General features: G+C 42.1%; 1 protein-coding gene across 1 annotated transcript; it reads right to left on the bottom strand.

Moving 5' to 3' along the window:
* Positions 1–1,448: 1,448 nt before the first annotated feature.
* On the bottom strand, positions 1,449–27,989 carry POLDIP2 (DNA polymerase delta interacting protein 2). Its single transcript, XM_089657550.1, has 11 exons — positions 27,785–27,989; positions 23,310–23,391; positions 20,282–20,379; positions 14,972–15,068; positions 11,682–11,757; positions 11,403–11,510; positions 11,182–11,318; positions 9,590–9,616; positions 9,100–9,225; positions 4,219–4,298; positions 1,449–1,897 (listed from the first exon to the last, which is right to left on the bottom strand). The coding sequence occupies exons 1-11, from the start codon at positions 27,943–27,945 to the stop codon at positions 1,783–1,785; spliced, it is 1,107 nt and encodes a 368-aa protein (XP_089513676.1). The 5' UTR covers positions 27,946–27,989; the 3' UTR covers positions 1,449–1,782.
* Positions 27,990–27,996: the final 7 nt, after the last annotated feature.

The raw sequence follows: 27,996 nt of genomic DNA, 5'->3' as shown, positions 1-27,996 counted from the left end.
TATGCAAGTTTCAACAATTTCAAATAAGTATTATTGAATTGTTTGAACTGTTGGGCCTACTTTCTGTCTGCATGGTAGCACATGAATGGAACATGCTGTGCACCCACTAAGACATGTCTAACCAGTGGGTGGGTTTGGAAAGAGCTATAAAACTGCTTCCTATTTATTTCACCATTAGGGCACGTTCAAACTTCTGTGGTTTTCATTGGTCATGGTGATATTTAATACACAGTACCATTTATCCCTGTGGAAAATAAACTTGCTGGAATTTACACTTCTGCTTTGCTGGATATATTAGGCAAATGCAGAGCTGTGTAACAAACCATCAGACATCCCTCTAAAACCAGCTAATCAAATATTGCCCTTGATGACCAATTAGACACTGCAGATTTAGAGAGGTGGCATAAACATTTAATGCCACATAATTTAATTTGTACTTGTGTTCCAATTTAAACTGTTCTATTTAAAGCCTAATTCCATCTTTTCTTTTACTTTAAATAGTTTTTTTTGGCATAGCTGTTCCAAACAAAATATTCCCTTTACAAATCAGCTGCAGCTGCTGTCAACACAGTTTGTAATATCAGCTGCATGCATCGTTGTGTTTCGTTACGGGAACTTTCCATCTGCTGCCAGAAAAAAAAAAAAAAAATCAAGTCAGGCTGAGTGTTTCTCAGTCATCCACAGGAAGCTTTGTATTTTCATCAATGAATGCAAGGTTTCTTTTGAATGATTGAGGTGGAAATTAGGAAGTCATCCACCTGCTTCACCACAGCCAATCAGAGGAAGCTTTGAATTAATTAATAAAAATACAAGGCTTCTTCTGAGTGGCTGAGAAGCACTCAGCCTGACTCAATTTTGATCTGGTAGCAGACAGGGATTCCTTTTATCACTGACAGAACATAGTGCTGCATATTGTATACAGCTGATCCTATATGCAGCTTATACAGTGCTGGCAGAGGGCGCAGCAACTAGCAAAAAGAAATATTTCATCCGGGTCAACTTCTTCCAAACTAAAGTGGAAGGAAAGATAGCGTTCGGCTTTAAATTAAATTGGCTTTGAACCCATAAGCAAAAGGTTATTATAGTGTTGCTTAGCAATTCTTAGATGTGGTGGCTGCATGAGTTTTCCTTTTTAGGCGTTCATTCTTTTATTTTCTTCTGGTGATCAGGCCACTAACTAAGGCCTGCTTTATAGCCAGACTGCCGTAAAGAAGAAAAGCTGTCTGTTTTATTTCAAAACAAGCTTGTGGGTGCCATTTCCAACCTTTTGACTGCCTCGACATGTAGTACAAATCCTTGACAGGGAAATGTTAAGGGAACCTGGCACAGCAGAAAAGTAGGTGCACCCATATGCTGCATAAAAAAGGTACTGAATGGTATCAGTTATTTTACAAGATGCAGTGACTATCAAATGCTACACTCTGTAAGGAAGTTACAACACAGTCACATCAAGAAATGTATTGCTTTATTCAAAAAAACAAAACAAAACAAAACAAAACATAAAAAAAAAAGAAAATCCTTAAAAGAAAACTATTTCCCAAAAGGCTCTGATGTTTCAGGATGTGTGATCATGACAATACCTGCAGTGTAGGAAATTAAATATAAAGCAGCAACTTCAGTGTTCAGGAGGGGAAGGAACACACATCCTTGCCTCAAACTAAACAAAAAGGGATATCTGAGGATAGGGTTTTGACAAATAGCTTCTGGTTTATAGTCTGAGACACAACAGTCTGATAGGAACAGTTCAACAAAGTGCTTTTCTGTCAAGGCTGTGCAACATCACTACCAATGAAGACCAGATGGGGGCGTCTTTTCATCCTTGTTACTCTCCAGAGAGAAAGGAGGAATCCTGACATCAAAGTGTGATCCATCAGGTCGCTCAAAGCGGAAGGTTCCCCTGAAAAAAAAAAAAAAAAAAAAAAAAAAAAAAAAAAACACATGTGATTGAGCAAGCACACAATTATTTACAAAGCAAAGCTGTGCTAATGAAGGGCGGGCCATGAAGACAATGCTAGATATCTGTCCATCACTTTGATCCTCTGGCTACGATACTATCTTACTTAAGTCGATATTAAACCCAAAAAACAAAAATATGATGTATTGCAGCTTACCAATCCTTAGATGTGGTGACTGCATTAGTTTTTTTTCAGCATTTATTCCCTTTATTTTCACCTGCCAAAAAGGTAAGGTCTTATTTTTTTTATCCTCTATCCCAGTGTTAGCTAGAGTTTAGCTTTAATATGTAGTCAAGTCCATCTAAACCTGCTAGTTCACTACCCTCTTCCCCCAACTGACCGGTGCTCATCCGTTCAGAGTGGGGGGGGGGGGGAAATTTTCTTTCAGTCATTTGATTGGTACGCTGCACAAAACTACAATTTAATTTGTGTACTACTGCTTTAATGACCCAAAGCACTACTGTTGCTAGATAAGGGCCAGAACGCGGTGCAGGAAAGCTGGTTTCTGTGCGAGTTTCCAAACTCATTGCAGTTGCCATCTGCAACCAGTGTCAATGTTAACTTAATGACACTCCAAACGCAGGTCGCAAACAGTGTTTGCCTGCACTGGATCACAGAGCAAGGTAGTACCAAGCAATCTTGTACCTGTAGTGCATGCACTACTTTGGTGCAATTCAGCGTAATTTGAGCTCCTTCAAATGAATAGGATAAAAATTTCACTGCATCCAGATCGCAAGTGAATCACACAGTAATGCACAGGGAGTTCTTGTGCAATTCATGGTATTAACCAGCCCTAAGTCATGATGCCTGGTTTACATACTTGTTCTAGTTGGAGATTTAAAGTAATAAAGCCAAAAGATCAGCAGGAGTTAGGTGAAATAAGCAATGGCAGCCCACATTTGTCAAAGCACAGGTTTCTGTTATTTACTGAAAAAAAGTTGCTGCTGTGCTTACTATACAAAAAGTTACACCACTGGCCCCTTTGTTCACGAATATCTGTATAGGCAAAACTAGCCGACTTCCTTAGCTAGACCACTAAACCTTTTTGAGACTTTGGTTTACCTGTATTATAAAATATAATAATGAACTAAAACCTAAATGTTCTTAACCCATTCATAATGGGGGTATTTTGTGACCACAATGATTATGGTCTGAAAGTTATAACTTGGATACACACAATACAGTCTCCTTTAACTACTTGCCCTCCTGAGGATTTACCCCCTTCCTGACCCTGCCATTTTTTGCATTATTTTAACTGATGATTGAGCAGTCAAGCAATGCTGCACCCAAATGAAATTTACGTCCTTTTTTCCCCACGAATTGAGCTTTTGGGTGGTATTTGATCACTTGTGCATTTTTTATTTTTTGTGCTATAAAAACAAATAACAAGAATGACAATTTTGAGAAAAAATATTTTTGCCTTTTTGCTATTAAACATGTCCAGTAAAATTAAAAAAAAAAAAAATAATAATTTCGTCATAAATTTAGGCCTAAATGTATTCTGCTAAGTCTTTGCTAAAAAAAAAAAAAAAACCCAATACGTGTAAATTAATTTGTTTACGTGAAAGTTATGGCGTTTACAAATAGTGGTGTAGATAGAGGAATTTTTTGTTTTGTAGCTAGGAATGGCGGCAATCAGCGACTTATAGCGGGACTACGAGGGACATTCTGACACTGGGGGAAACTGACTTGGTGTCATTGATACCCATATAGTGATCAGTGCCATTTATATATTAAAAAAAAAAAGCACCATCACTGGACAGGAAAGGGTTAACATGAGGGGCGATCAAAGGGTTAACTGTGTGCAGGGAGTGTTTTACTAGGGGGCCATGTCAGTGTGCTTCACTATAAGCACACTGCTTTGGATGGCTGTGCACAGCCATCCAAAACAGTGTGCAAGAGATGACAGGGAGGACAACAGTTTGCTCGGCAATCATCTGGCGGCTGCGGGTAAACACTTACCAGGACACCTGCGGCCGCGTGCCCTACCCAGAAATGAAAAATCACGAGTGTGTGGGTGTACACACACACGTGTGATTTTGCCCACCGCTGCTGTCCTGTAACAGTGTATCTGCTATAGGGTGGCGGGAAAGTGGTTAACATATAAAAGCGGTTTCAAAGATGGCCTCACACCCTTCAACCCAAATAAGTCTCCATTTTCAGACCACAGAACCTCAGCTGGAGTTGGTAGGTCATGTTTATCCACATTCATACAATTAATGTGTAATATTTCTGTTTACATATAAGCGGTAAAGTAACTTACCACATATGGCCGCTGGAGGCCTGTAGAGACACATGACTACTGTACTGAAAAGCTGGCTGCTCCTTAGACAGAACAGGCTCCTAAAATACATCAAAACACAGCCAGACTATATATAAAAATCAATGATATCAAAACAAGTTACACATATCTGCACGGTTTTATGAATGTTCTTGAGCAGGTAGGCATAAAAACGTTACTCCCCATTTAACCTAAGCATGGTGTCGCTTGAAGCTTCTAGCCCGAAAAAGTACATGAGCTTCCTCTGAGCTAAAATCACTTAGAAAGTAATGGGCTTGACATTCTTCTGATGGTATCCTAGTACCTAGGCATTGGCACCTAAGATGCTGTTAGTTGTTAATGCTTTTACATTAGGGCCCCTTGCACAAGGCGCTGCACCCCTTCTGGCATTTTACTGCACCCAAGAAGGACAGGTGCAGTGTCCAGCCCTGCTCCAGGCAGTCTGTCAAAGTCTATGCTAGCCTGCAGCTAGATGAAGCTGAATGCTGCACTGAGTAGTACCCGTTTTTTTAGGGGCAAATGCACAGAAAGCATGTCTTCTGAGTTCCTGGGGCTGGATGCCACAAATGTCCTTCTGAAGCACACTAAAACACCAGGAGGGATGCACTGCTCCTAAATGACCCTCTGTGCAAGAAGCCTTAAGTGTTCAAATAAATCTGTTGAAAAGCTAAAAAAAAAAAAAAAAGAGAAACAAGTAAAGGAAGTTTGACTTACCTGTAAATGTTATACCTTGGAGTACAGTACAGGACACAGGCTTGATATTTGAAGATACCAGCCTATAAGTCAGGGTCTATAGATACTGGCCAAGCTTTCAAGACATATCCCCTGGGACTCCCCTCTTAAAACCCTACCACACTGTGCGAGTTCCCAAACAATGCAGAGTAACACAGGAAGAGAGGGAAGGGTGTCTTGTGTCTTCTACTGTTCGCCAGGATATGGAATTTACAGGAAAATCAAAATAAACTTGGAAAAGTTAACAAAAGAGCAGGTGGTGGCCTTACTAAGCTGGGCAATAGAGACTAGGTGTTGAAATGGCTAGGAAACGCCTACCAATCTGGTACAGTGAGCATATATTCCTGCAGGAGGTGCTTTGTTCTTTAGGGTGTAAACGCTTGAGATTAGTGGTCTTATCCTGCAGCAGAATGTCCCTTGCAAGGTCCTGAGGGTAAGACAAAATGTGAGTCCTGACAAAAGCTGTAGCTTTGAGATAGACTCTGATGTGGAAGGCTGATACCACCTTAGGAGGAAAGGATGATCTTGGCCACAAGACAACGGTTTTTGTGAAGAATGAGGACGAGGCTCCTTACAAGAGAGCCACTAACTTGGAGACCTCTTTGAGAGACATGATAGCCTCCAAGAAGGTTACCTCACAGGAGAGATCATCCAAGGGTAGTTCCCGGATTGGATCAAATGGTGGTTTTTGCAGCACAGAGAGAACCACATTAATGTCTCAAGAGTGCTGTAAAGGCGATTTGCTTCAAAAATACCTTGGAGTAGTTTTGTTTTGTTTTTTTTGTTTTTTGGTTTTTTGTTTTTTTTTTACACAAAAAGGAAAGGAAAGCAAAAGCCAGACGTTTTTAGAAAAGAATGGACAAGGCTGAAACCTATTCCTTAAGGCAAAGTTTTGGTCAAGGTCTGATTGCAAGAAGGTCAGAGGGTAAGAATCTCTGGGATTTAAATGCATATGTTCTACAGGGGCTTCTACCTCGAAAAATGCAGAGCACCTTAGTGCTCTACCCAGGCTTCAACATTTAAGCGAGTTTTATTGTTCTGGGGACAAACCAAAATTGAGGTGGGACAGTGATGTCGCAATCTTCACCTCACCTGATCAGAGAACACTTTGCATTTATTGAGAAAATGCAAAGTGTTCTATGAATGGAACCTGTTTCCAAGCTGGTGACCTCCTGTGTTAACAATACAACAGGGAAGCCACTCAGCAGGGGACCCAGAATCTAGTGGAAATCACTTAACAGTTGTGCCTACTACAGCTTCCAAGGAGATCACACTGGTATAACACATACAGTTGCAAGAAAAAGTATGTGAACCCCTTGGGATTATGTGGAGTTTTGCATGAATTGGGCATAAAATGTGCTCTGAACGTCATCTAAGTCACAACAATAGAAGAACAGAGTCTGCTGAACATAATACTACACAAACATTAGATGTTGCCATGGTTTAATTGCACATAACATGTAAACATTCACAGTGCAGGGAGGAAAAAATGTGAACCTTTGGACTTATTAACTGGTTGACCCTCCTTTGGCAGCAATAACCTTAACCAAACGTTTCCTGTAGTTGCAGATCAGACCTGCACAATGATCTGGAGTAATTTTGGACCACTCCTCTTCACAAAACTGTTTCAGTGTAGCAGTATTCTTGGGATGTCTGGTGTGAATCGCTCTCTTAAGGTCATGCCACAGCATTTCAATCGGGTTGAGGTCAGGACTCTGACTGGGCCACTCCAGAAGGCGTATTCTGTGCTGTTGCAGCCATTGTTTTGTTGAATTACTTGTATGCTTTGGGTCATTGTCCTGTTGCATCACCCATCCTCTGCGGAGCTTCAGTTGGCGGACAGATGGTAGTACGTTTTCCTGCAAAATGTCTTGATAAACTCTGGAATTAATTTTCCCATCAATGACAACAATCCGTCCAGGCCCTGAGGCAGCAAAGCAGCCCCAAATCATGATGCTCCCTCCGCCATGTTTTACAGTGGGGATGAGGTTTTGATGTTGGTGTGCTGTGCCTTTTTTTCTCCACACATAGCGTTGTGTGTTCTTCCCAAACAACTCAATCTTGGTTTCATCTGTCCACAGAAAATTTTGCCAGTAGTGCTGTGGAACATCCAGGTGCTCTTTTGCAAACTTCATAACGTGCTGCAATATTCTTTTTGGACAGCAATGGCTTCCTCCGTGGTGTCCTCCCATGTACTCCATTCTTGTTTAATGTTTTCCTTATTGTAGATGTGTCAACAAAAATGTTAGCATGTGCCAGAGATTTCTGTAGATCTTTAACTGACACTCTGTGATTCTTCTTTACCTCATGCAGCATTCTGCACTGTGCTCTCGCAGTCATTTTTACAGGAAGACCACACCTAGGGAGAGTAGCAACAGTGCTAAACTTTCTCCATTTGTAGACAGTCTGTCTTACCGTGGACACATGAACATCAAGGCTTTTGGAGATACTTTTGTAACCCTTTCCAGCTTCACGCAAGTCAATAATTCTTGATCGTAGGTCTTCTGAAAGCTCTTTTCTGCGAGGCATGGTTCACATCAGACAGTGCTTCTTGAAACCAGTAAACCCAAAACAGGTGTGTTTTTTAAGGGCAGGACAGCTGTCAGCAACACATCCAATATCATCACACTGATTGGAGTCAAGGTTGGCTCACTCCTGGCTCCAATTAGCTCTGGGAGAAGTCATTAAGCTAGGGCCTCACATACTATTTCCTCCCTGCACTGTGAATGTTTACATGTTGTGTGCAATTAAACCATGGCAACATCTAATGTTTGTGTAGTATTATGTTCAGCAGACGTGTTCTTCTATTGTTGTGACTTAGATGACGTTCAGAGCACATTTTATGCCCAATTCATGCAAAACTCCACGTAATCCCAAGGCGTTCACATACGTTTTATTGCAACTGTACATGCAATGGTTTAAGCTGGACCAACATGTACAAAATTGCAATACCCAAACTTCAGCTTCAACCTTTTATTTGTGTCTTGTTTTTTTTTCCCTTTAATCTTCCTCTTTTTTTTTTTACCCTTTTTATTCCTTAATTTTTTCCCACCATCTTTCCTGTTTTTTTAATACCTTTTTCCACACCCTTTCCTCTCTCTCCATTTTTGTATCCAATCTCCCATTTGTTTTTCTCTAGCATATTTTATTTCCTTTTTGATCCACATTTTTTCCCAAACCATGTTTTTTTCTGAACCACACTTTTCTTTAACCTTTTTTACCTCATGTTTTTCTCAACCCACATTCTTTTTTTGAACCGCTTTCTTTTTTAAACTTGTTCCTAAACCACGCTTTTAAAACGGCTGTGCTTTTTTTTTTCTTTAATTGCCGATAGAAAGTTAGTTACTAGAGGAAAATTGTGCGTTTTAGGCACTCACGCTGAAGTTTACTGAAGGTTAACACACAAACAAGTAGCTTCAAGAAGTTTCTGTATTTTTGAGATGCAAGCTTCAAATGACTATGTTCAGATGTGAACAACCACAATTGAAAACCAAGGGATTTTGGATGTTAAAGATTTTGGAGCTTTAAGCTACAAAATGCTCATGTGTGACTAGGGCCTTAAAAAGATAAGTTTGCCTTTTAGACAAAAACAATAAAACGCACTTTTTTTTTGCAGGTAAAAAAAAAAATGGGCATTTCTTATTTTGTCCAAAAGGAGCCTGGAAATCATTGCAAAAGCAAGCAAATATTCAAACAGGAAGCTTCAATGAACTACCAAGGCACTCCACAGCACCATGGTAGTTCACTGAAAACTACAAGCCCACAGCCGCTAAGTCTATTGGGACTTGCAATTCATTAATTCACAGAAGTCCATGAATGAATAGTGCAGCCGTTTGGGCGGAGCCCCGCACAGCTGCGCTGTTTTCAAATTTGACAGATAGTACAGGGAAACTTCTCCCAGTACTATCTATCAGAGGAAGGGGGAAGTGGACCTCCCAGCTCCTTAGAGGGTTTCTGAGGCCAGGAGGCGGGGTGGGGTTTAGGGTCATGTGACCGAAAAGGTCCCGATCGCAAGAAGAGATCGGGGCCTGTGGGGCGTCGAGACGTGCTGGGAGTGCGGAGGGCGCGTGCTTACAAATGCCGTGTACGAAGGGGTGTGAAGGGGTTAAGAACAATGGACACAGAACTTACCCTGCCAACAACGCCTCGACCTCTCACAGTTTCTAGAGTTCCAGAGAGACTGAAAATCCGCCAATGACGTTCTCTTAGCTGAACAACTTCTACTCCAAGATTCTCAAGGCGGATGCAGTAACGCCACTGTAAAAGCGTAAAACAAAGAGTAAAATGTAACACTAAAAATATCAAACTGAACCAACAAAGTATTGCACTATAGAGGTCATTGATATCATCAGTACAAATACCCAGAAACAAAAAGTCAATTCATGGAAAGAATAGAACTAAATGGGAGCTACCAGTGGGGTTTTTTTTTCCCCCTTTAGGTGCCTAGTTAGGCAATGACCCATAACAGTGAAAGTTGGCTATACTACTTGTATTTTCAAGGCCATTGACTTGGTAACAAATAAAACATGTAAAATAATATCCATGAATGGGTTATAATGGATGTAAAGAACATTAATTTTAGAATGGTACTAGAAAACATTGAAATCAAAAAGATAATTACCCAATAAACATGTGAGTTTTGGGCTTCCTATAGTGAAAGAGAGAAGGAAAATGTTATATTACAAACAGGTAATACCATAATCACCTTTGATTGCATTCTTAAAGGATAATCTCTGATGAAAGCAGACCTATTTGTAAATGTATGTCTGCACAAATAAAATAACTGTCATAAAATACCTTTTAGAAAATTACAGCAGAAAAAAAAAAATAGCTCATGGAGATATGGCTAGAAGTGAGCATACATCTCCCAAAATTGGGAGAGTCCCCAGTACAGGAGCCCCCATCTAAATATAGACATTTTCTCACAACTTCTGCTCAAAACAATTAACTACACTAGGATGTCCACCCCAGTGCCTGTCATAGGGGTTTATTTACTAAAACTGGAGAGTGCAAAATCTGGTGCAGCTGTGCATGGCAGCCAATCAGCTTGGTCAATTAAGCTTTACACACACACACACCAGATTTTGCACTCTCCAGTTTTAGTAAATCAACCCCATAGCGACAATTGCTACCACAAAATAAAGTTAAAAGAGAATATCCCAAGCAATAACAAATACTAATAAAACCTGACAGTGGTTTTAAAGGAAACGTTCATGTTAAAAGTAAATGCACTTTTTTTGCAGGTGAACGGGCAGGCAGTTTCACACTGACAGGAAGAATCAATGAACTACCTAGAGTGCTCAACAGCGCCATGGTAGATGAAAACTACAAGCCGACAGAGGCACAGGCTGACGGTACTTGTAGTTTTCACATTCACAGAACTCTGTAAATGAATGATACCGCTCAGCCACATTTCTTTTAAATTGTAGCATTGAGCGGGGGGCACAGTATGAACATTGGGTGTAACATGTTACAAGAGGTGAACTTATCCTTTGACTCTTCTCTACAAAAACAAAAGTCATAGCTGAAATTCTATCACAATGTGTCATTAGTCAAATGTGAACAAATGCAAAATAGGTTTACTACATCCAACACGTCTGAAAACAAAATACATGCATTTATCCTCAGAAATAAGTTACCATTTTGACCTCACTGGTACCATTGTTACCAGGGGAAAAAAAAAAAAAACCTAAAAAATTAGAGATTACCCCAAAATGTATTAAAGTAGTAGTAAACACTGCTTGGACACTTGTACCTACGGGTAAGCTTACAATAAAGCTAACCTGTTGAAGGTACACAGAATATCTCCTGGACGTGCACGGTTTAGTAGATATTCAGTGTTTCTGCAGCTGGTGACGTTACCAGCGCATGCACTTTGAAGGAATGGCATACTCATGCCGTCCCTTCAGAGCTCTATGCCTCGGCCGAACATTGGAGTGACGTCATCGCAGTCTGGCCATTCAGATGGCCAGAATGCAAAAGACCTGGTGAAGATGGAAGCCATGTCAGCGGTGACAGGCAAGTCTTTCGTGCGATGCATACTAGCACATTAGGTTATTACATAAATTTACTATCGCTTTAAGTAGCTAAGGGGTTCAAGGAATTGCAACTTCTATTCAAGGCTTCTTACCCAAGTATCTGGTATTTTAAAATTTTTTTTTAAAAAAAGTCAAGCCAACCCAAAAAAAGCAGAATAAAAACCATAATACGGACCCTCATCCCCATGTAGAAGGGGATCACAGTGACCCGAATATGCTCAGTTGTCTCCCTGTGTACATCTGAGAGCTCCAGCCAAGGATGATTCTTTTCCTGCCAAGCACGCAACGTTTCCCGCGCTACAAATGGTGGCACTGCAAGAGTGAAACACAGTCTTAAAACCAGATAACTTTAATTTCATTTTACCCTGCATAAGGGGAAATATAGGTGCTTTTTACCTTTGGTTTGATCATAACTCAGGAATCTCTCAAACAGTTCGTGCTGTATGGGTACTTGATCAGTAGAGTTGTATGGAAGTATGTCTTCATGACTTACATAATCTAATCCTTTATGTAATTAGAACATAGGAAAAAAATACATACATAATTAGGCTAAGTGACAAATATCTGTAAACTAATTTTAAGAATGTTACCAAAACCCTGTTTCAGATGTTCATTATGACAACTATTACATGGATTGCTACCACCAAATACCTAGAAAGCAGCAGCCTCACTTACCAGGAATTGCATACAAAGCTCTGCTATCGTCATGATTTGCAAGAAACGTCACTGCTTCTGTCTGTGACCTCTGTGACTAACAGAAAAACAAAAATCAGAATCTTCAATGCCTATAAAACACCAGGGCTTACCAACCATTGTGCAAAGAGCAACATGACAGCCCATGACAACCAGAAATAAAACAGCTTTTACAGTTTTATATAGTACATTCTACCACAGCACTGTACAGAGTCAGGACATATAAGTTTATCATATAAAACTATACATGTGAAGCACTATTCTCAGTGTTCTCAAACATAGATAATGTCCCTTTAAATCTACAATACACCATGTGCATAAATTGCACTAAGGATAGCACTTTACATGTATGATTTTAGAATATTAATATCTGTATGTGGGTATATATGTTGGTAGCTTTCCGTTTACATTTTATTTAATACAGTTGCGATTTATATTAGAAAGCCCATTTTTTGTTTGGTTATACTTTAAATCCCAATTGTGTACACACACAGTATACAGTTGTGGCCAAAATTATTCAACCCCCAATGCTGTAAAGGGGTTTAGGGACTATAGTGTACATTTGGAATTGTATTCAGAATCAAATCCTACAAGGACGTTGTAACTACCCAAATGCAACTAAAATGACATCAATTGTTTATGTAATACAGTAGTAAATGGTTCTTATGTGGTTTCTTCATTGCCACAATTATTCAACCCCTTAAAGACTACCACTCTGAAGAACAGAGGTTCATACAGGTGCTTTCCATCAGGTATTGAAAACACCTGTGGATGTCACCGAGCAGCAATCAAGCATAATAAGCACCAATTAGGCAGCTTTAAAATGACTGTGATACTCAGCTCCTTCTAGACATTTACTGGTGTGGTTACAAACATGGTGAAGGCAAGAGAATGGTCCAGGAAGACAAGAGAAGAGGTGATTTCTCTTCACAGGAAGGGCAATGGCTATAAGAAGATTGCAAAGATGTTAAACATACCAAGAGACACCTTAGGAAGCATCATTCGCAAATTCAAGGCAAAGGGCACTGTTGAAACGCTACCTGGTCGTGGCAGAAAGAAGATGCTGACTTCGACTGCTGTGCGCTACCTGAAGCGTAGAGTGGAGAGAAGTCCCCGTGTGACTGCTGAGGAACTGAGAAAAGATTTGTCAGATGTGGGTACAGAAGTTTCAGCCCAGACAATAAGACGCACACTGCGTAATGAAGGCCTCCGTGCCAGAACTCCCAGGCGTACCCCCTTGCTGTCTCCAAAGAATAAGAAGAGTCGACTGCAGTATGCCAAAAGCCATGTGGACAAACCACAAAAGTTGTGGGATAGTGTTCTGTGGACTGATGAAACAAAATTAGAACTGTTTGGGCCCATGGATCAACGCTATGTTTGGAGGAGGAAGAACAAGGCCTATGATGAAAAGAACACCTTGCCTACTGTGAAGCATGGTGGAGGGTCAATCATGCTTTGGGGCTGTTTTGCTTCTGCAGGTACAGGGAAGCTTCAGCGTGTGCAAGGTACCATGAATTCTCTTCAGTACCAGGAGATATTGGATGGAAACGTGATGCAGTCCGTCACACACCTGAGGCTTGGGAGACGTTGGACCTTTCAACAGGACAATGATCCCAAGCATACCTCCAAGTCCACTAGAGCATGGTTGCAGAGGAAAGGCTGGAACATTTTGGAGTGGCCATCGCAGTCACCAGACTTAAATCCGATTGAGAACCTCTGGTGGGACTTAAAGAAAGCAGTTGCAGTGCGCAAGCCTAAGAATGTGACTGAACTGGAGGCCTTTGCCCATGAAGAATGGGCGAAGATACCCGTAGATCGCTGCAAGACACTTGTGTCAAGCTATGCTTCACGTTTAAAAGCTGTTATAACTGTAAAAGGATGCTGTACTAAGTACTAAGATTGAATGTCACTTGGGGGTTGAATAAAACTGATAATGCTGTGAGCACAGAAAAGACATTTGTGGTTATTTCATTATAACTGTTATGTTATATTTGTCTGACCTACAAGTGCCTCTTTAATGTAAATGTAAGCAAGATGACTGAATGATCAAAAGCAATGTCAAACTGGCCAAAACACTCAATTTCAGTGGGGGTTGAATAATTTTGGCCACAACTGTATATATTTGGTAAAGTTATTACATTTTCAAATGCAGACTGACATGACCCTGCACGGTCATAATACTGAGACAGCACACAACACTTTTTCTTTAGGTCCTCAATTTCTCAACCAATTATTCTCCAATATATGGGCTTGCTCTGTATTTGCACCAATTCTTGTTAACAATCTGATTAGATCTCATTTCATTTGTCTTTACCGATTTGACAAGTCCTATAAACTGATCAGATGATCAATATGACTGCATGTTTACACATTAGACATGTGTCAGCTTTTATCATTTATTATGACTCCGTTATTTATTTAACCAAACAAAATTATGATTTAGCTATACCTGCAGTATAACAGGCCAGTAAAAACTGTTAACAGGTTTTACAGAGTCTGAGTTTCATAGAGGATGTAGAAGGTGAAAAATGCAGTATCCTGAAAGAGTAATTCCACTTTTGAGGGAAAAAAACCCCCCCAAAAAGACCAATCCACTCTGGGTGATAAATGTACATTACAAGAATTTTAATAAACTGATTCCTACCGGTTTGTGTGCTGAAGAAAAAGCTGTTTGGTCATGTCAATGTGCAAAATGAATCTGAATGGGAGTGACTTTTTCAATAAATCAGCTGATGTGCTTGCAGTGTTCTAATATGTAAAGCTGCAGGGTCAGCATCCCTTTAGAAGTGATAACTCTTTGGGAGTACCTCACCAAAAACTCTTAGTGCCAACTTCTGGGAAAATCAGTGAACAAATGACACAAAGAGGAAAAGGCATTCCTACAGAAAATTACAGCACTGCTGATTGAAAAGTAGAGGTCATTTTTAATAACATGTATAATATGGTTCGTGTAGCTAGCAATTGTATACGTTCTATTTTTTTTATATTTTCTGTCCCAAAAATGGAGTTACAAAGGGAAGTTAAGCAAAAAAAAAAACCTTGATAAGAAACCCATGCAGCAGAGAGGATCTGTAACAATCAGCCACAATGTAACCTAATATGTGTATAAATAGAAGAAAAAAAAAATCCAGACCACAAGGATGGCATGTTCTGGGCCTAGGTCCTCATTTGTAAAGCCCCACAATTAATCATATGTAATGAAAATAGAAAAGCAACTTTCCTTGGGAATTGGATTTTGTTTTTCCCAAGCAAATCTAGTACATCATACTTACTATATGGGGGCAGTCTCTGGCATCTATTAGTACTTGATAGTAGGTATGAGTTTTGCCCTTAACCTCTTTAGATCCATGAGCTGCTGAAGACTCTGCCCTGCCAATGCAAGACAACTACTTTTTATATGAACAAAGAGGAAGTGATACATAGTGACATAATTAGAGAAGATATTTCTAATCACAATGCTTGCAGAACTCTTCTAAGCTTAGAACATGGAGCAGATGCTGTTCCTTATTAGGAACCATCTGTTCTGTGGCTGCAACAGGCATAGGGAACACATAGCACAGGGAACAGAAAGAGTTGGAGCTTCAGGCTCTGATCTCCCTGCCCATCCCCACCCCCTACTCAGCTTGGAGTGGAGGGAGGAGAAGGCCTCTGCGTATTCCCTCTACTAATCAGGTGAAGAACTGTGCTTGTTTCTATTACACCGTGGTAGTTCATTGAAAACTACAAGCCGACAGCCGCTAAGGCTGTCGGGTCTTCAAGTTCATTAATTCACGGAAGTCCGTGAATGAATGATGCAGCTGTGTGTGCAGTGCCCCGCTGCTTTCAAATCTGACATAATAAAAAGGGAGAAGTCTCCCCCTACTATTGGTCAGAGGGAGGGGGGACAGCGGCAGCCGCTATGGGAACATGTTACATGTTCCACTCTAAAAGCAGGTGGAACATATAACATGTTCCCAAAGGTAAACTTATCCTTTAAGTAATTTGGATTTTATATTACTATATTCAATTTCCATATTTATATATTTTATCTATATTGTTTTTCACAATACATATTGGTACCGTATTTGCCGGCGTATAAGATGACTTTTCAACCCCTGAAAATCTTCTGAAAAGTCGGGGGTCGTCTTATACGCCGGTATACGGCGAGCCGGTGTCAGGGCGGCACTTTTTCCAGGGGCGGTGTCCTAAGTACAGGGGTGGGCAGAGGGGCTGCTGTACCTTACCTGGCTCCGGTCCCGGTCCCACGATGATCCAGTCCAGGAAGCGCGGCTGCTCCTTCTTTCAGTTCGGCCGCTCGATGCGCACACAGGCGACCAATCACCGGCGAGGAGGCGGAGCCGAACGGCCCCGCGAAAATCAAGCTGCCGAACTGAAAGAAGGAGCAGCCGCTCCTCTCCCCCACTGACACCAACGATGGGGCGCTATTCCTCCCCCCCACTGACACCAACGATGGGGCGCTATTCCTCCCCCACTGACACCAACGATGGGGCGCTATTCCTCCCCCCCACTGACACCAACGATGGGGCGCTATTCCTCCCCCCCACTGACACCAACGATGGGGCGCTATTCCTCCCCCCCACTGACACCAACGATGGGGCGCTATTCCTCCCCCCCACTGACACCAACGATGGGGCGCTATTCCTCCCCCCCACTGACACCAACGATGGGGCGCTATTCCTCCCCCCCACTGACACCAACGATGGGGCGCTATTCCTCCCCCCCACTGACACCAACGATGGGGCGCTATTCCTCCCCCCCACTGACACCAACGATGGGGCGCTATTCCTCCCCCCCACTGACACCAACGATGGGGCGCTATTCCTCCCCCCCACTGACACCAACGATGGGGCGCTATTCCTCCCCCCCACTGACACCAACGATGGGGCGCTATTCCTCCCCCACTGACACCAACGATGGGGCGCTATTCCTCCCCCACTGACACCAACGATGGGGCGCTATTCCTCCCCCACTGACACCAACGATGGGGCGCTATTCCTCCCCCACTGACACCAACGATGGGGCGCTATTCCTCCCCCACTGACACCAACGATGGGGCGCTATTCCTCCCCCACTGACACCAACGATGGGGCGCTATTCCTTCCCCACTGACACCAACGATGGGGCGCTATTCCTCCCCCACTGACACCAACGATGGGGCGCTATTCCTCCTCCCCACTGACACCAACGATGGGGCGCTATTCCTCCTCCCCACTGACACCAACGATGGGGCGCTATTCCTCCTCCCCACTGACACCAACGATGGGGCGCTATTCCTCCCCCCCACTGACACCAACGATGGGGCGCTATTCCTCCCCCCCACTGACACCAACGATGGGGCGCTATTCCTCCCCCCCACTGACACCAACGATGGGGCGCTATTCCTCCCCCCCACTGACACCAACGATGGGGCGCTATTCCTCCCCCCCACTGACACCAACGATGGGGCGCTATTCCTCCCCCACTGACACCAACGATGGGGCGCTATTCCTCCCCCACTGACACCAACGATGGGGCGCTATTCCTCCCCCACTGACACCAACGATGGGGCGCTATTCCTCCCCCACTGACACCAACGATGGGGCGCTATTCCTCCTCCCCACTGACACCAACGATGGGGCGCTATTCCTCCTCCCCACTGACACCAACGATGGGGCACTATGCCTCCTCCCCACTGACACCAACGATGGGGCACTATTCCTCCTCCCCACTGACACCAACGATGGGGCACTATTCCTCCTCCCCACTGACACCAACGATGGGGCACTATTCCTCCTCCCCACTGACACCAACGATGGGGCACTATTCCTCCTCCCCACTGACACCAACGATGGGGCACTATTCCTCCTCCCCACTGACACCAACGATGGGGCACTATTCCTCCTCCCCACTGACACCAACGATGGGGCACTATTCCTCCTCCCCACTGACACCAACGATGGGGCACTATTCCTCCTCCCCACTGACACCAACGATGGGGCACTATTCCTCCTCCCCACTGACACCAACGATGGGGCACTATTCCTCCTCCCCACTGACACCAACGATGGGGCACTATTCCTCCTCCCCACTGACACCAACGATGGGGCACTATTCCTCCCACTGACACCAACGATGGGGCACTATTCCTCCCACTGACACCAACGATGGGGCACTATTCCTCCCACTGATACCAATGATGGGGTGCTATTCCTCCCACTGACACCTATGATGGGCCACGATTCCTCCCACTGATACCCATGATGAGGCACTACTCCTCCCACTGACACTAATGATGGGGCACTATTTCATCCACTGACACTAATGATGGGACACTATTCCTCACACACTGACACTACTGATGGGGCACCATTAGTGTCAGTGGGAGGAGTAGTGCCTCATCATTGGTATCAGTGGGAGGAATCATGCCCCATCATTGGTGTCAGTGGGAGGAATAGCACCCCATCATTGGAATACCATACTGAAATACCATACCATATTGAAATCAAATCTGATGTTTTTTCATTTTTATTTGGTGTGCGTTGGAAGAGGGGTAGTCTTATACGGCGAGTATAGCTCAAACCCTATATTTTAAACAGGAAAAGTAGGGGGTCGTCTTATACGCCGGCAAATACGGTATATATTATGGATATTATGTTTTCAATATTATAAATAATTATTTTTATTTTATTATATTACAACGTCTGTATGGTACAGAAGTAGTTAGATATTTAAGAAATCTCAGTACAAATGACAAATGTCTGTAAGATGTATAGATAGTAGGGATGCGTCGATACAGGGTGGATAAAAATCAATGATTTTTTTAAAAAAACCCAGATTTTTTTTTATTTAAATCGGATTTTTTTAAATAAAATGCTTTTTGAGGAAAATATATTACCATCCAAAGGTTATTCCATCATGAAATAAAGATTCGTTTTTTAATTATGTAGAATAAGGCTGTATATGTTTAATTTTTTTGGTAAATAAATTCCATTAATCCATTCACAATGTCATGCTCTTCCAGAGGTTTTTGTAAGATTATTGGGCAGTTTCTCTGCCTACGAGATATTATCACAGATGCTTGGTTTACTTTTGCAGTTCTCAAAACTGAATTTGACTCAGCGGAGATCACATGCCTCTTCTTCACAGCAAAAATGTTATAACATGAACAGAGATAAGAAAAAGACCTTAATCCTAACTTCTACAAACCTATGAATACAGAATCAACCCCTTCAGTGCTAAGTTTCAAGAAGTTCAGTGAATAGAATAGAAACAATATTTTTCTGATTGTTTGGAGTGGAATAGATCTGCACAAGAAGAAAGTGAAACTAAGTGTGAGGAGGAAGGGGCTGACAGTCTAAGTTTCTTAAAAAATATATTTTGTTTAGCCAAATTAGTTAACAAACATGGATGTTTGTTTAAGCAAATAACATATGCTGTAATGTTATTGTTTCAGTTGGATAAATATTTAAATTGTTATTATGAAGGTAATGATTATTTTTCTCCTTCCTAAGTACAACAGAAAAGTTATCCAAATATGAATGTTTAACCTATTAAATTGGGGATAAAAAAAACGAATATGAAAAGTTGTTATTCTAAAAATCTTCATCTACTTGCATATTAAAGTTATACCAGCAAGAATTAGTCTTTATGCAGAAAACTATGATTTAAATCAAGCCTTACTGACTAGTGATTTAAATCAGTTTGATTTAAATCAAATCCACCCTGCGTTGATACCAAGTATTTTCATGAGTACTCATACTAGGAAAAATACTCCTGACACCTTAACCGATACTTTACAGTGCGATTTGCATTAATGGACGCAAATTGCACTGCAAAGAATAGCATGCGATTTGAGCAGGAATGAGATTCCTGTCCAAATCACATGCACTTTCCCCACTGCTCCTGTGTGAACCCAGGCTTGTCATAGCCCAAGTTCACACAGGAGCAGTGCGGGAATCTTCCTGCAGTCATCCCATGCGAAGTGTCAGTGGTAGGATGAGAAGAAAAAGCTGTGGGGGATTTCAAATCCCCGCCGCTTTCTTTCCTCTCCTTGCTGTCTAGCCTGAACTGTCATCGCTGCATGTGATTGGTCAGCTGCAGAAATCGGATTATAAATTGATTCATGAAAATTAGTAGGGAATCTCCATAATTCCAGAACCCTGATGGTTTTCATAAATTGATTAAGAGCTAAAGTTCTGACAGGTCCATTGTTTTGTCTTTTGTCCAGGGGTTTACTACCACTTTAATTCTCCAGAATGTCTCATTAATCAAAACAAACTTAATTATACAAGGGTGTTGCTAACTGCAAGTTTTTCAGCTAGGCTTTCAGGGGGACCCATATGGCCTACAGGTATGACAATGAAAAATGTACAAAGCTGCACAGACCTTACCTGCACAGACAATTTTCTGAGCAATGTGTACCTATCTCCTTTACAACAGTGGTTGGGACATGAGTGGAGTAGGTACATGTGGGAAAATAGCAAATAAACATCAACTACCAAAATATTTAAATAGCTGAGAGTTAAGAGGCACCATCTGTCCAGAAGGACCAAACATCACTGGATATATAGTTCAGTTTTGCAAAATATTTATACCAAACTAACTTTTCTGAAACAGGAGAAGCAACATCTCGATCGTAAAGTCTTGCTTGCCATGGAAACAGAACGATGCCTCTGTATCCAAAGACACTGTGAAGGAAAAGCTGCAACAAATATATGCCATGTTTAAAAACTTATAAGTTCAAAGTAGTTTAGCCAATATTAAACACGAAATCACAAATCAATATTTATTTCTACCTTTTTAGGAGGAGGTGTTTCTCGGCTTTAACATTTTCTACAGGTTTTACTAAAAACTGTTTACATCGCCTCGGTTTATATTTTCTCACTGTTACTCAATCCCAATCTACTTTAGAAGCCATGGTTTCTGTGAATACCAGCAAAGATCGTCAACAAGGGATCGTTCACATCTGTGTTGATTATGAACAGCTTATGAAGTCTATAGTATTTCTGATACGTATATGACGTGTTTTTGTTGAGCTTATAAAGCACTGAAAAAGCTTCAAGAATGCTTGATAAATGCCCATGAAAGTGTTGTTTTTCTAGTGAGAAGAGCTTAAAGGGTAAGTAATGTAGTGGAAATGATCTACGTTGAGGCGTGGTTAGGTTGGTGTGAGATGGCAGGCATTTTTGTTAATTCTCTGCAAGATAAATTCATATACTTGGATCTTTCTGACATTTAGCTTGGTCCAACGCAACTTTTGTGACAAAAAAGGCTTTGATCACTGGCAATAATGTTCAATGTCTCTACTTCTAGGCAGTATCAGTATTGTTGGTTCGCTTGATGCTTTTGCTGAACACAAAAACAAAATGGTGTTACCACAAAGGAAGTGGCTGCCCTAGTTCTCTATTTCCCAGTGCATTCTGGAATACAGAAGCCTCCATTGCCTCTCCCCCACTGCCCAGCTATCTTTTTATAAATATTTCACTAAGACACTATAGATGATATAGGTGCTGTTACAGGGCATTACCACTGAAATCAATGGAGACAGCTACCAAGCATCAATGTCTCATGAAAGCTGATTGATTTTAAACACAACACAATGCTACCCTTACCATATGAACAGCACTGTGTGGTGCCACTGTAATATTTATGGTAGGTGTTGAGGCATAAACACATTGAAGTACTTGTGAATGAGACCCAAGACAGAAACAGCTGCATTTATAATAAATGCAAAAGGAATGATTTGCATGGTTTCACACTATCATTAACTAGGAACTAGCCTGTTTATTTTTGGGATTTGTGGTTGTAGACAGACATGGATTATACCCTGTTATAATAAGACTCTACTGTGCTGGTTCTCTGGAGAATGTGTTGGTTCCTTTCAGCCCAGGTCATACTTTATCATCACTAAATGTATAAAAATCTATTATTTTAGAAGTCACTGGGAGCCATGCTTAGTCTGTATTCAACAAGTCAAGGTAATACAAAGACTGTCACTTGATTAGGTTTCTTCCCCAGTCTGGGCCTGCTCAATGGTGAATTACAGAGTAAATGAGTGGTCACATAAAGGTTGATTATTTCCCCCCCCCCCCCCCATGTGTAAATCACTGCCATAGCCTGGAGACCCAAATAGGTCTATCTTTAAAAGTTTAAAACTGAAAATGGTGTTTTTGTCCCCGGAGACATTTCAATAAATGTTATCTATCTGCAGAGTTGCTCTGGCTATACTATACAAATACATTTTTTGTCATATTTTAAGCAAAGGTAAAAATAAAACAATTACATATTGCAGATAACTTTGCTAAATTTGAAAAGTGTCACTGTGTTTTCCCCATTGAAAATGGGGAAATTTTTGTACGTGCTGACTGAATTAGGATCTCTTTAGTGAGGCCAAGCATATTTTCTGCAAGTACCAAATACCTGTTGATCTTGCAAGAATTTTAAATATACTTGAGCTGCAGGAAAGTGGCTACACACCCAATTCAAATACATAAACTGTTTTACTTGTGGAAGAAAAAGATTTGTTAGTTTGCTAAAGCCAGACTTGTGATCCATACACCATACAAAAATGTTTATTACTACTGTAAAGCAATACCACAACAATAAGGAAGCCTACCCTCAACGTTTTACTGGAATAGCAATGAGAATCTGTACACAGACATCATTTTTCTTTCTTCTTCCTATACACAGTTCATACTGTTGGGTGACAGACTTCTGCAAAGCATTGGGCCCAAATGGCTGAGACAATTTCATCTCCCTTTTTCCAGTATGTACTGCTGCTGTGCAGAGGTTTCAAAGAGGCTAATAAGTATTTAATGTTTGTTCTATGTACACTTAATGTCTTAAAGAAGGACTATCATTAATTTTAACCCCCCAGGGAACTGAGTGTACTTGGTCCTGTTCTGATTGCTGGCCCTGTTGTCCCCAAAATGCACATCTATATTCTGGTTGTAGCTCCACTTACTTTTGAAGCCCACATGATGGGTGTTCCTCGGGGGGGGCGGTATAGTCAGCACAGAGCCCTGCTCCCTCTCTAAGCTGAGTAATGTCACTATTATGAATGAGCAATCACCACTGCCTATTCATTCAGAATAGTAAAAGATCACTCAGAGCTGCAGTTCAGTGTAAAGTATCTGACGGTGTCCTGTATAAAGGAAAAGCAGCCACAGATTGCACACAGCTGTAGTTGAGTGATCTTTTACCAATATGAATGAAAAAGCAGCACTGATTATTCATTCATCATAATGACAGATTACTCAGAGCTGCAGCACTGTAGGTCTATCAGTAGCTGCTTTTTCACATACACAACACTGAAGCACAGTGTGAGCTGTTAGTTTTCTCAACAAATGATCAGCAGCGTCAGACTGGTGCCATTTATGACACAGCCCGATTGTGCTTCATAAAACTGAAAGATCACTCAGCACTGTGTGATCTATTAGCTGAGCTGTGAATGTGTAAAAGCTGCCTCTGATAGGCACACAGCACTACAGGCTGTGATTTTTCTCCACGGTGACCCCTGCTCATTAAAAGAAAAACAGCCGTGTGTGTAAACATAAATTATATCCAATGTACAGCTTTAATGTCATATTTGATGTTAATATATAAAAAAAAAACAAAAAAACAACAACTTACCTGGCCTGTTTCATATTTTCCCTGCTGTTTTGGCACTTCAAAAACTCCTACTGTTTCCAAAACTTTACCCTCTGGTCTATTCCTGGAATGAATGACAATTTTAGTCCAAAACCACATTTAAAATGGATAAAGCAAGTCTGAAAACAATGCCTGCAGGCTACAAATAAACATAGGAAGTTCAAAACCAATGTTACCAAGTACCTAACGAACAGGCATATTTTGGGGCTTAAAGTAGAACTAAACCCTTCAATTCCTTACAGCCGAGAAAGGTCCTCATCTTACCCTCTATTTATGTCTGCAGTTGCCATGTTACTGCACGTGATCTGCTATGTCACAAACTATAAGGCAGGGCTTGACAAATTTTCTTTGAATCTAGAAGCCAGTTTTTTTTTTGTTTTTTTTTTTAGAATAGTGTGAGTTGTCAGAGCCCGGGACTTCACGCAATGCGACTTGCCACACAACAATCACGGCAAAACCGAACCACTAAAAATAATGACACCTGAACCAGTGTTTTGCAATCACAGCAATCTTGCTGCAATCCCAAAACACCCAGGTGTGAATGGAACCTAACTGGTTCACACATATGCGATTCTAGATTAGTTTTGAAACCCACAAATTTGCATGACAGGCTAGATATTTTGTGTTCCTATTGAGGTGGTTCACACAGATGTGATCCACACGCATTGTGTTTTCAGTGCCATTATAAAAAAGGGTTCTGTTTGAGCTTGTGGCGGTGCGTTCCAGACTCGCAAGTTATAGAGTAGAGTGGCATGCAGAGATAAATGTTCACATAGGATTGCTATTGACAGGAGTTTTTGCATAGACGCCTACGGGCGCGACTTCCCATAGACGCCTACGGGAGGCAGTGTGTGTGTGAACCCTGGAGCCAGGATGCAATTTCTAGTTGCCACTGCAACCTGGTGCCTGAGATGTGTTGAGCCCTGCTATAAGAGGACTCAGAAAATTAGTTGAGAGCTGACATAAGCACATTGCCAAAGGTGAGAGTTATCGCCAGAGAAACACCTTGAATGTTACTGCTTGTAAACAACTGAAGTGGTTGTAAACCTCAGATATGAAATATGAACAAAGCATATCCCTCTATAGTGTGTACTTGTCTCAACTAAGAACACCAAGTCCCTGTCCTTCACTGGCATCTTCTTCTGGGTGCTGGTCTGTCTGTCTTAATTGCCTGATGAAGCATGGTATCACTCCTGTGCATGCGTCAGTCATCCTGGCACATAGGAACTATGCCTGTGAAGTAAGCTGAGCTGCGTGTCTGTAGCTCAGTTTACATGCCAAAGAACTCTGTGAGTGGGCAGGTAGATGTGTTTAATTGCAGAAGAGACATTGAGGTTGAATTACCAAAACTAAAGTGTGCACAATTTGGTGCAGCTGTGCATGTTAGCCAATCAGTTTGTAACTTCAGCTTGTTCAATTAGGCTTTGACAATAAAACCTGGAAGCTGATTGGTTTTTGTGCAGAACTGCACCAGATTTTGCAGTCTCCGGGTTTAGTAAATAAACCCTGTTGCATGTATCTTCTGCAAAAGAGCCTACCTGCAGTTTGTGACATCAGAACTTTAGTTTGGCTTTAAAGGATAAGTTCATGTTTTAACAAAAAATAATAAATGCACTTTTTTGCAGGTAAAAAAAATGTGCATTATTTTTTGTTTCTGGAGTCTGTAAAGCATTGCACCAGCGATCAGCAGATCGCTGGTGCCATGCAGGACTCCTGTAGACCTGTCATTGTGTCTGTGTGCTTGTACACTTCTTATGGGCAAGCAGATACTACTGACAGGAAGACTCCATGAACTACCAGTCAACAGCCGAAAAGGCTGTTGGAACCTGTAGTATTCTTATTCACAAGTGCGGCCCCTAATGGCCGTGTTTTCTTAAAATTGTGACAGCTAGCGACAGGGAGAAGATGCCCCACTAGTTGTCACAACAGGGATCAGGGGCCAGTCGATTCATAACATGTGTTACACCTGAATCTCCCTGTGTGGGTTTCCTCGAGGTACTCCGGTTTCCTCCCACAGTCCAAAGACATGCTGGTAGGTTAATTTGATCATGTCTAAATTGGCCCTAGTATGTGTAGGTAGGAAGGCAAGTTAGGGACCTTAGATCATACGCTCCTTGAGTAAAGTGCTGTGTAAATTGATGGCGTTATAAAAGTACCTGAAATAACAAAAATAAAATATGGATGTTGTAACATGTTACGAAAGGTGAACTTGCCCTTTAATGAATTTTCAAAAACTATTATTTTAAATCTGCAGCCTTTATTAAAACAATGCTTGGATCCTGCCGTGAAGATTGTTCAGGCACTTCTTGACATGGGGTGACCATTGTTCTCCAGCGTGTGCTCCCCTGATGGCGACTACAAGTGGCCCTGCTAGCACACTGTGTGCTGGTACAATCCGTCCTTGTCATTAGAAGGTAACCTCTCCAGAGTAAGACTGGGGTCACAGTGGTGTGCTGCGATTTGGCCGCAGAGTGGGTGCATCCACATTTTTTATGCATCTTACCCTCAGTAGGAGGAGCCTCTGCACGCTTTGACGCCACGCCGCCGGATCAGGAGGTCCGGCGGCCCACATTAGATGTACACTGGTCAGTGATTTTGGGTGCTTTTACTACTGCTTGCAGCAGTTTTTTACCTATACAGCCATTTATGTATGTAATATTGCTTTAATTCTACACGCAATAAATTTAGTTTTAAAATACTACACTATGAGCACCTTTATTTTCCATATCTGGCACTGAGCCTCCACACCTCAGCCCCAGTGTTTTAGGCATTGCTGCGGACCTGAAGAAGTAAGCACTTTGAAACCAGATCGGTATCCTTTCCTTACACTAATGAGGGACCATCAGAGGATTCCGTTTCCGGGCTGTCTTTATCCGAGATCCTAGGATGCATGTGATCCAGATATGCGTTTTTATACTGGGTTTCTGGTGAGTAGGCAATCTATTCATATTACTACAACGGGAGACCGGATGGCATCTACAACACTAGAATTTTCACTGTGGACTGAGGAATCCTGATTTCGATACTACAGTGGACTTATTTCTATATTTATATTTAATTTTATTCTCATTCTTAATTTTCTGCAATTAAGGTTTAATTTTATATAGCGCTGCACTCTTTGCTTTTGTGATATTATTAGAAAGGTTTTTGTGGTTCCTTTTAGTGCATTGGTCGCTTTTGGGATTGCGCTCACTAATTTACATTTTCTTACCCTCAGTCCCATTGACTTCTATTAGGTTGCGCATTTTGCCACATTTTCTGAAAGTGCACTGAAGATACAGCATGCAGGACTTTTGGTGTGCTTTCAGAAAATGTAGCAAAAACACACAATCTAATCAAAGCCTATGGGAGCATGGTTAAAATGCATTAAAAAAAAAAAAAAAAAAAAAAAAAAATCGCATACACCCACACTGCGGCCAAGCTGCAGCGCACCAGTACAACACACCAAAACCGACGTTGCACCTGCTGCTGCCAAACCACAGCGCACTACTTAGAACCTGACCCAATAATGTGTAGCTGCTGTAGCAATGAGTACACACAGACAAAGTGGTTGAAAAAGCCAGAAGATCAGCAACATGGAAAAGCCAAAAAGATGAAAATAAGGCCTTGCACACAGGGTGTACTATACCGTATGCTCATGCAGGGCCATGTTTAACCACATGGGATTACACGTGTTCTGTGTACGCTGGTGCAGACAGTCCCATTCGTGACAACTAGGATGCAGTGGCTACATGGACACAGCTGCTGTGTCCCAGGATGACATCTGTATGGCTGGGTGTCCCCGTACTGACAGTGTCTGCATTTGGGGACACACACCCACATGGATCTCATAATGGGACACAGCTGCTGTGTCCCATGACGACATCTGTATGGCTGCGTGTCCCCGTACTGACAGTCTGCGCTCGGTGACACACACCCACATGGATCTCATATTGGGACACAGCTGCTGCATACCAATTGACATGAATGGGACGGTCTATACAGGGATCCATGGAACACCTGACCATTCCTGTGTGGGTAACACAGCCCGCCATGGGTGTACAACATAGTACAGTGTGCCATAGCAATCTACATGTGTGTGAGATGCACAGACATACATGCACCCTGCAGGAGAGGACAGCAGATCCCTATGGATGGATCACTCTGCGCACACACACACCTGGCTTCCTTCCAAGCAGCTCAGATTATTTCAGGTCTGTTCTGTCAGCACAAGGTGATCCTGCCAAGCTTCAAGGTGCCACAGCCTGCAGATAAACAATGTTTACAGCTCAGGCTGCAAGTGTGTCCAGAGAGCACAGCGCCCCCCAGAGGAAAGCCCGCACACAGCACTAATAGGCAGAAGTTACATAAAATCCTGAGCTGTATCATTTGCAGACGAGCTGACTGGTGACAATGGATCTCTATGGAGCTCCCCCACACACTCCCCATAGACATGCACGCCCGCAAAGTCCTGTTACCGGGAGGAAAGTGCCCGCTCCAGCTGGAAGCGGCAGCCGCATACAGGCCTCAGCAGAGCGGCCCGGGCCTGCCGGAACTCGAAACCGACACCGCTGGCCAGGCCTCCCTGTCGGAACCGACCAAGCACCGACAAGCAGCGCCTAGCCGCACATGCCGCCATGGTGGTGCAGGAGCCGTACGTCACACGCAGCGGGTTGAGCGGACTTCCGGC

This window comes from Staurois parvus, unplaced genomic scaffold (genome assembly GCF_062004578.1).
Source record: "Staurois parvus isolate SC_StPar_1 unplaced genomic scaffold, SC_StPar_1.0 ptg000029l, whole genome shotgun sequence".
NCBI lineage: Eukaryota > Metazoa > Chordata > Amphibia > Anura > Ranidae > Staurois > Staurois parvus.
The sequence above is the reverse complement of the archived record's forward strand: the minus strand, read 5'-3'. Positions and strand labels throughout refer to the sequence as shown.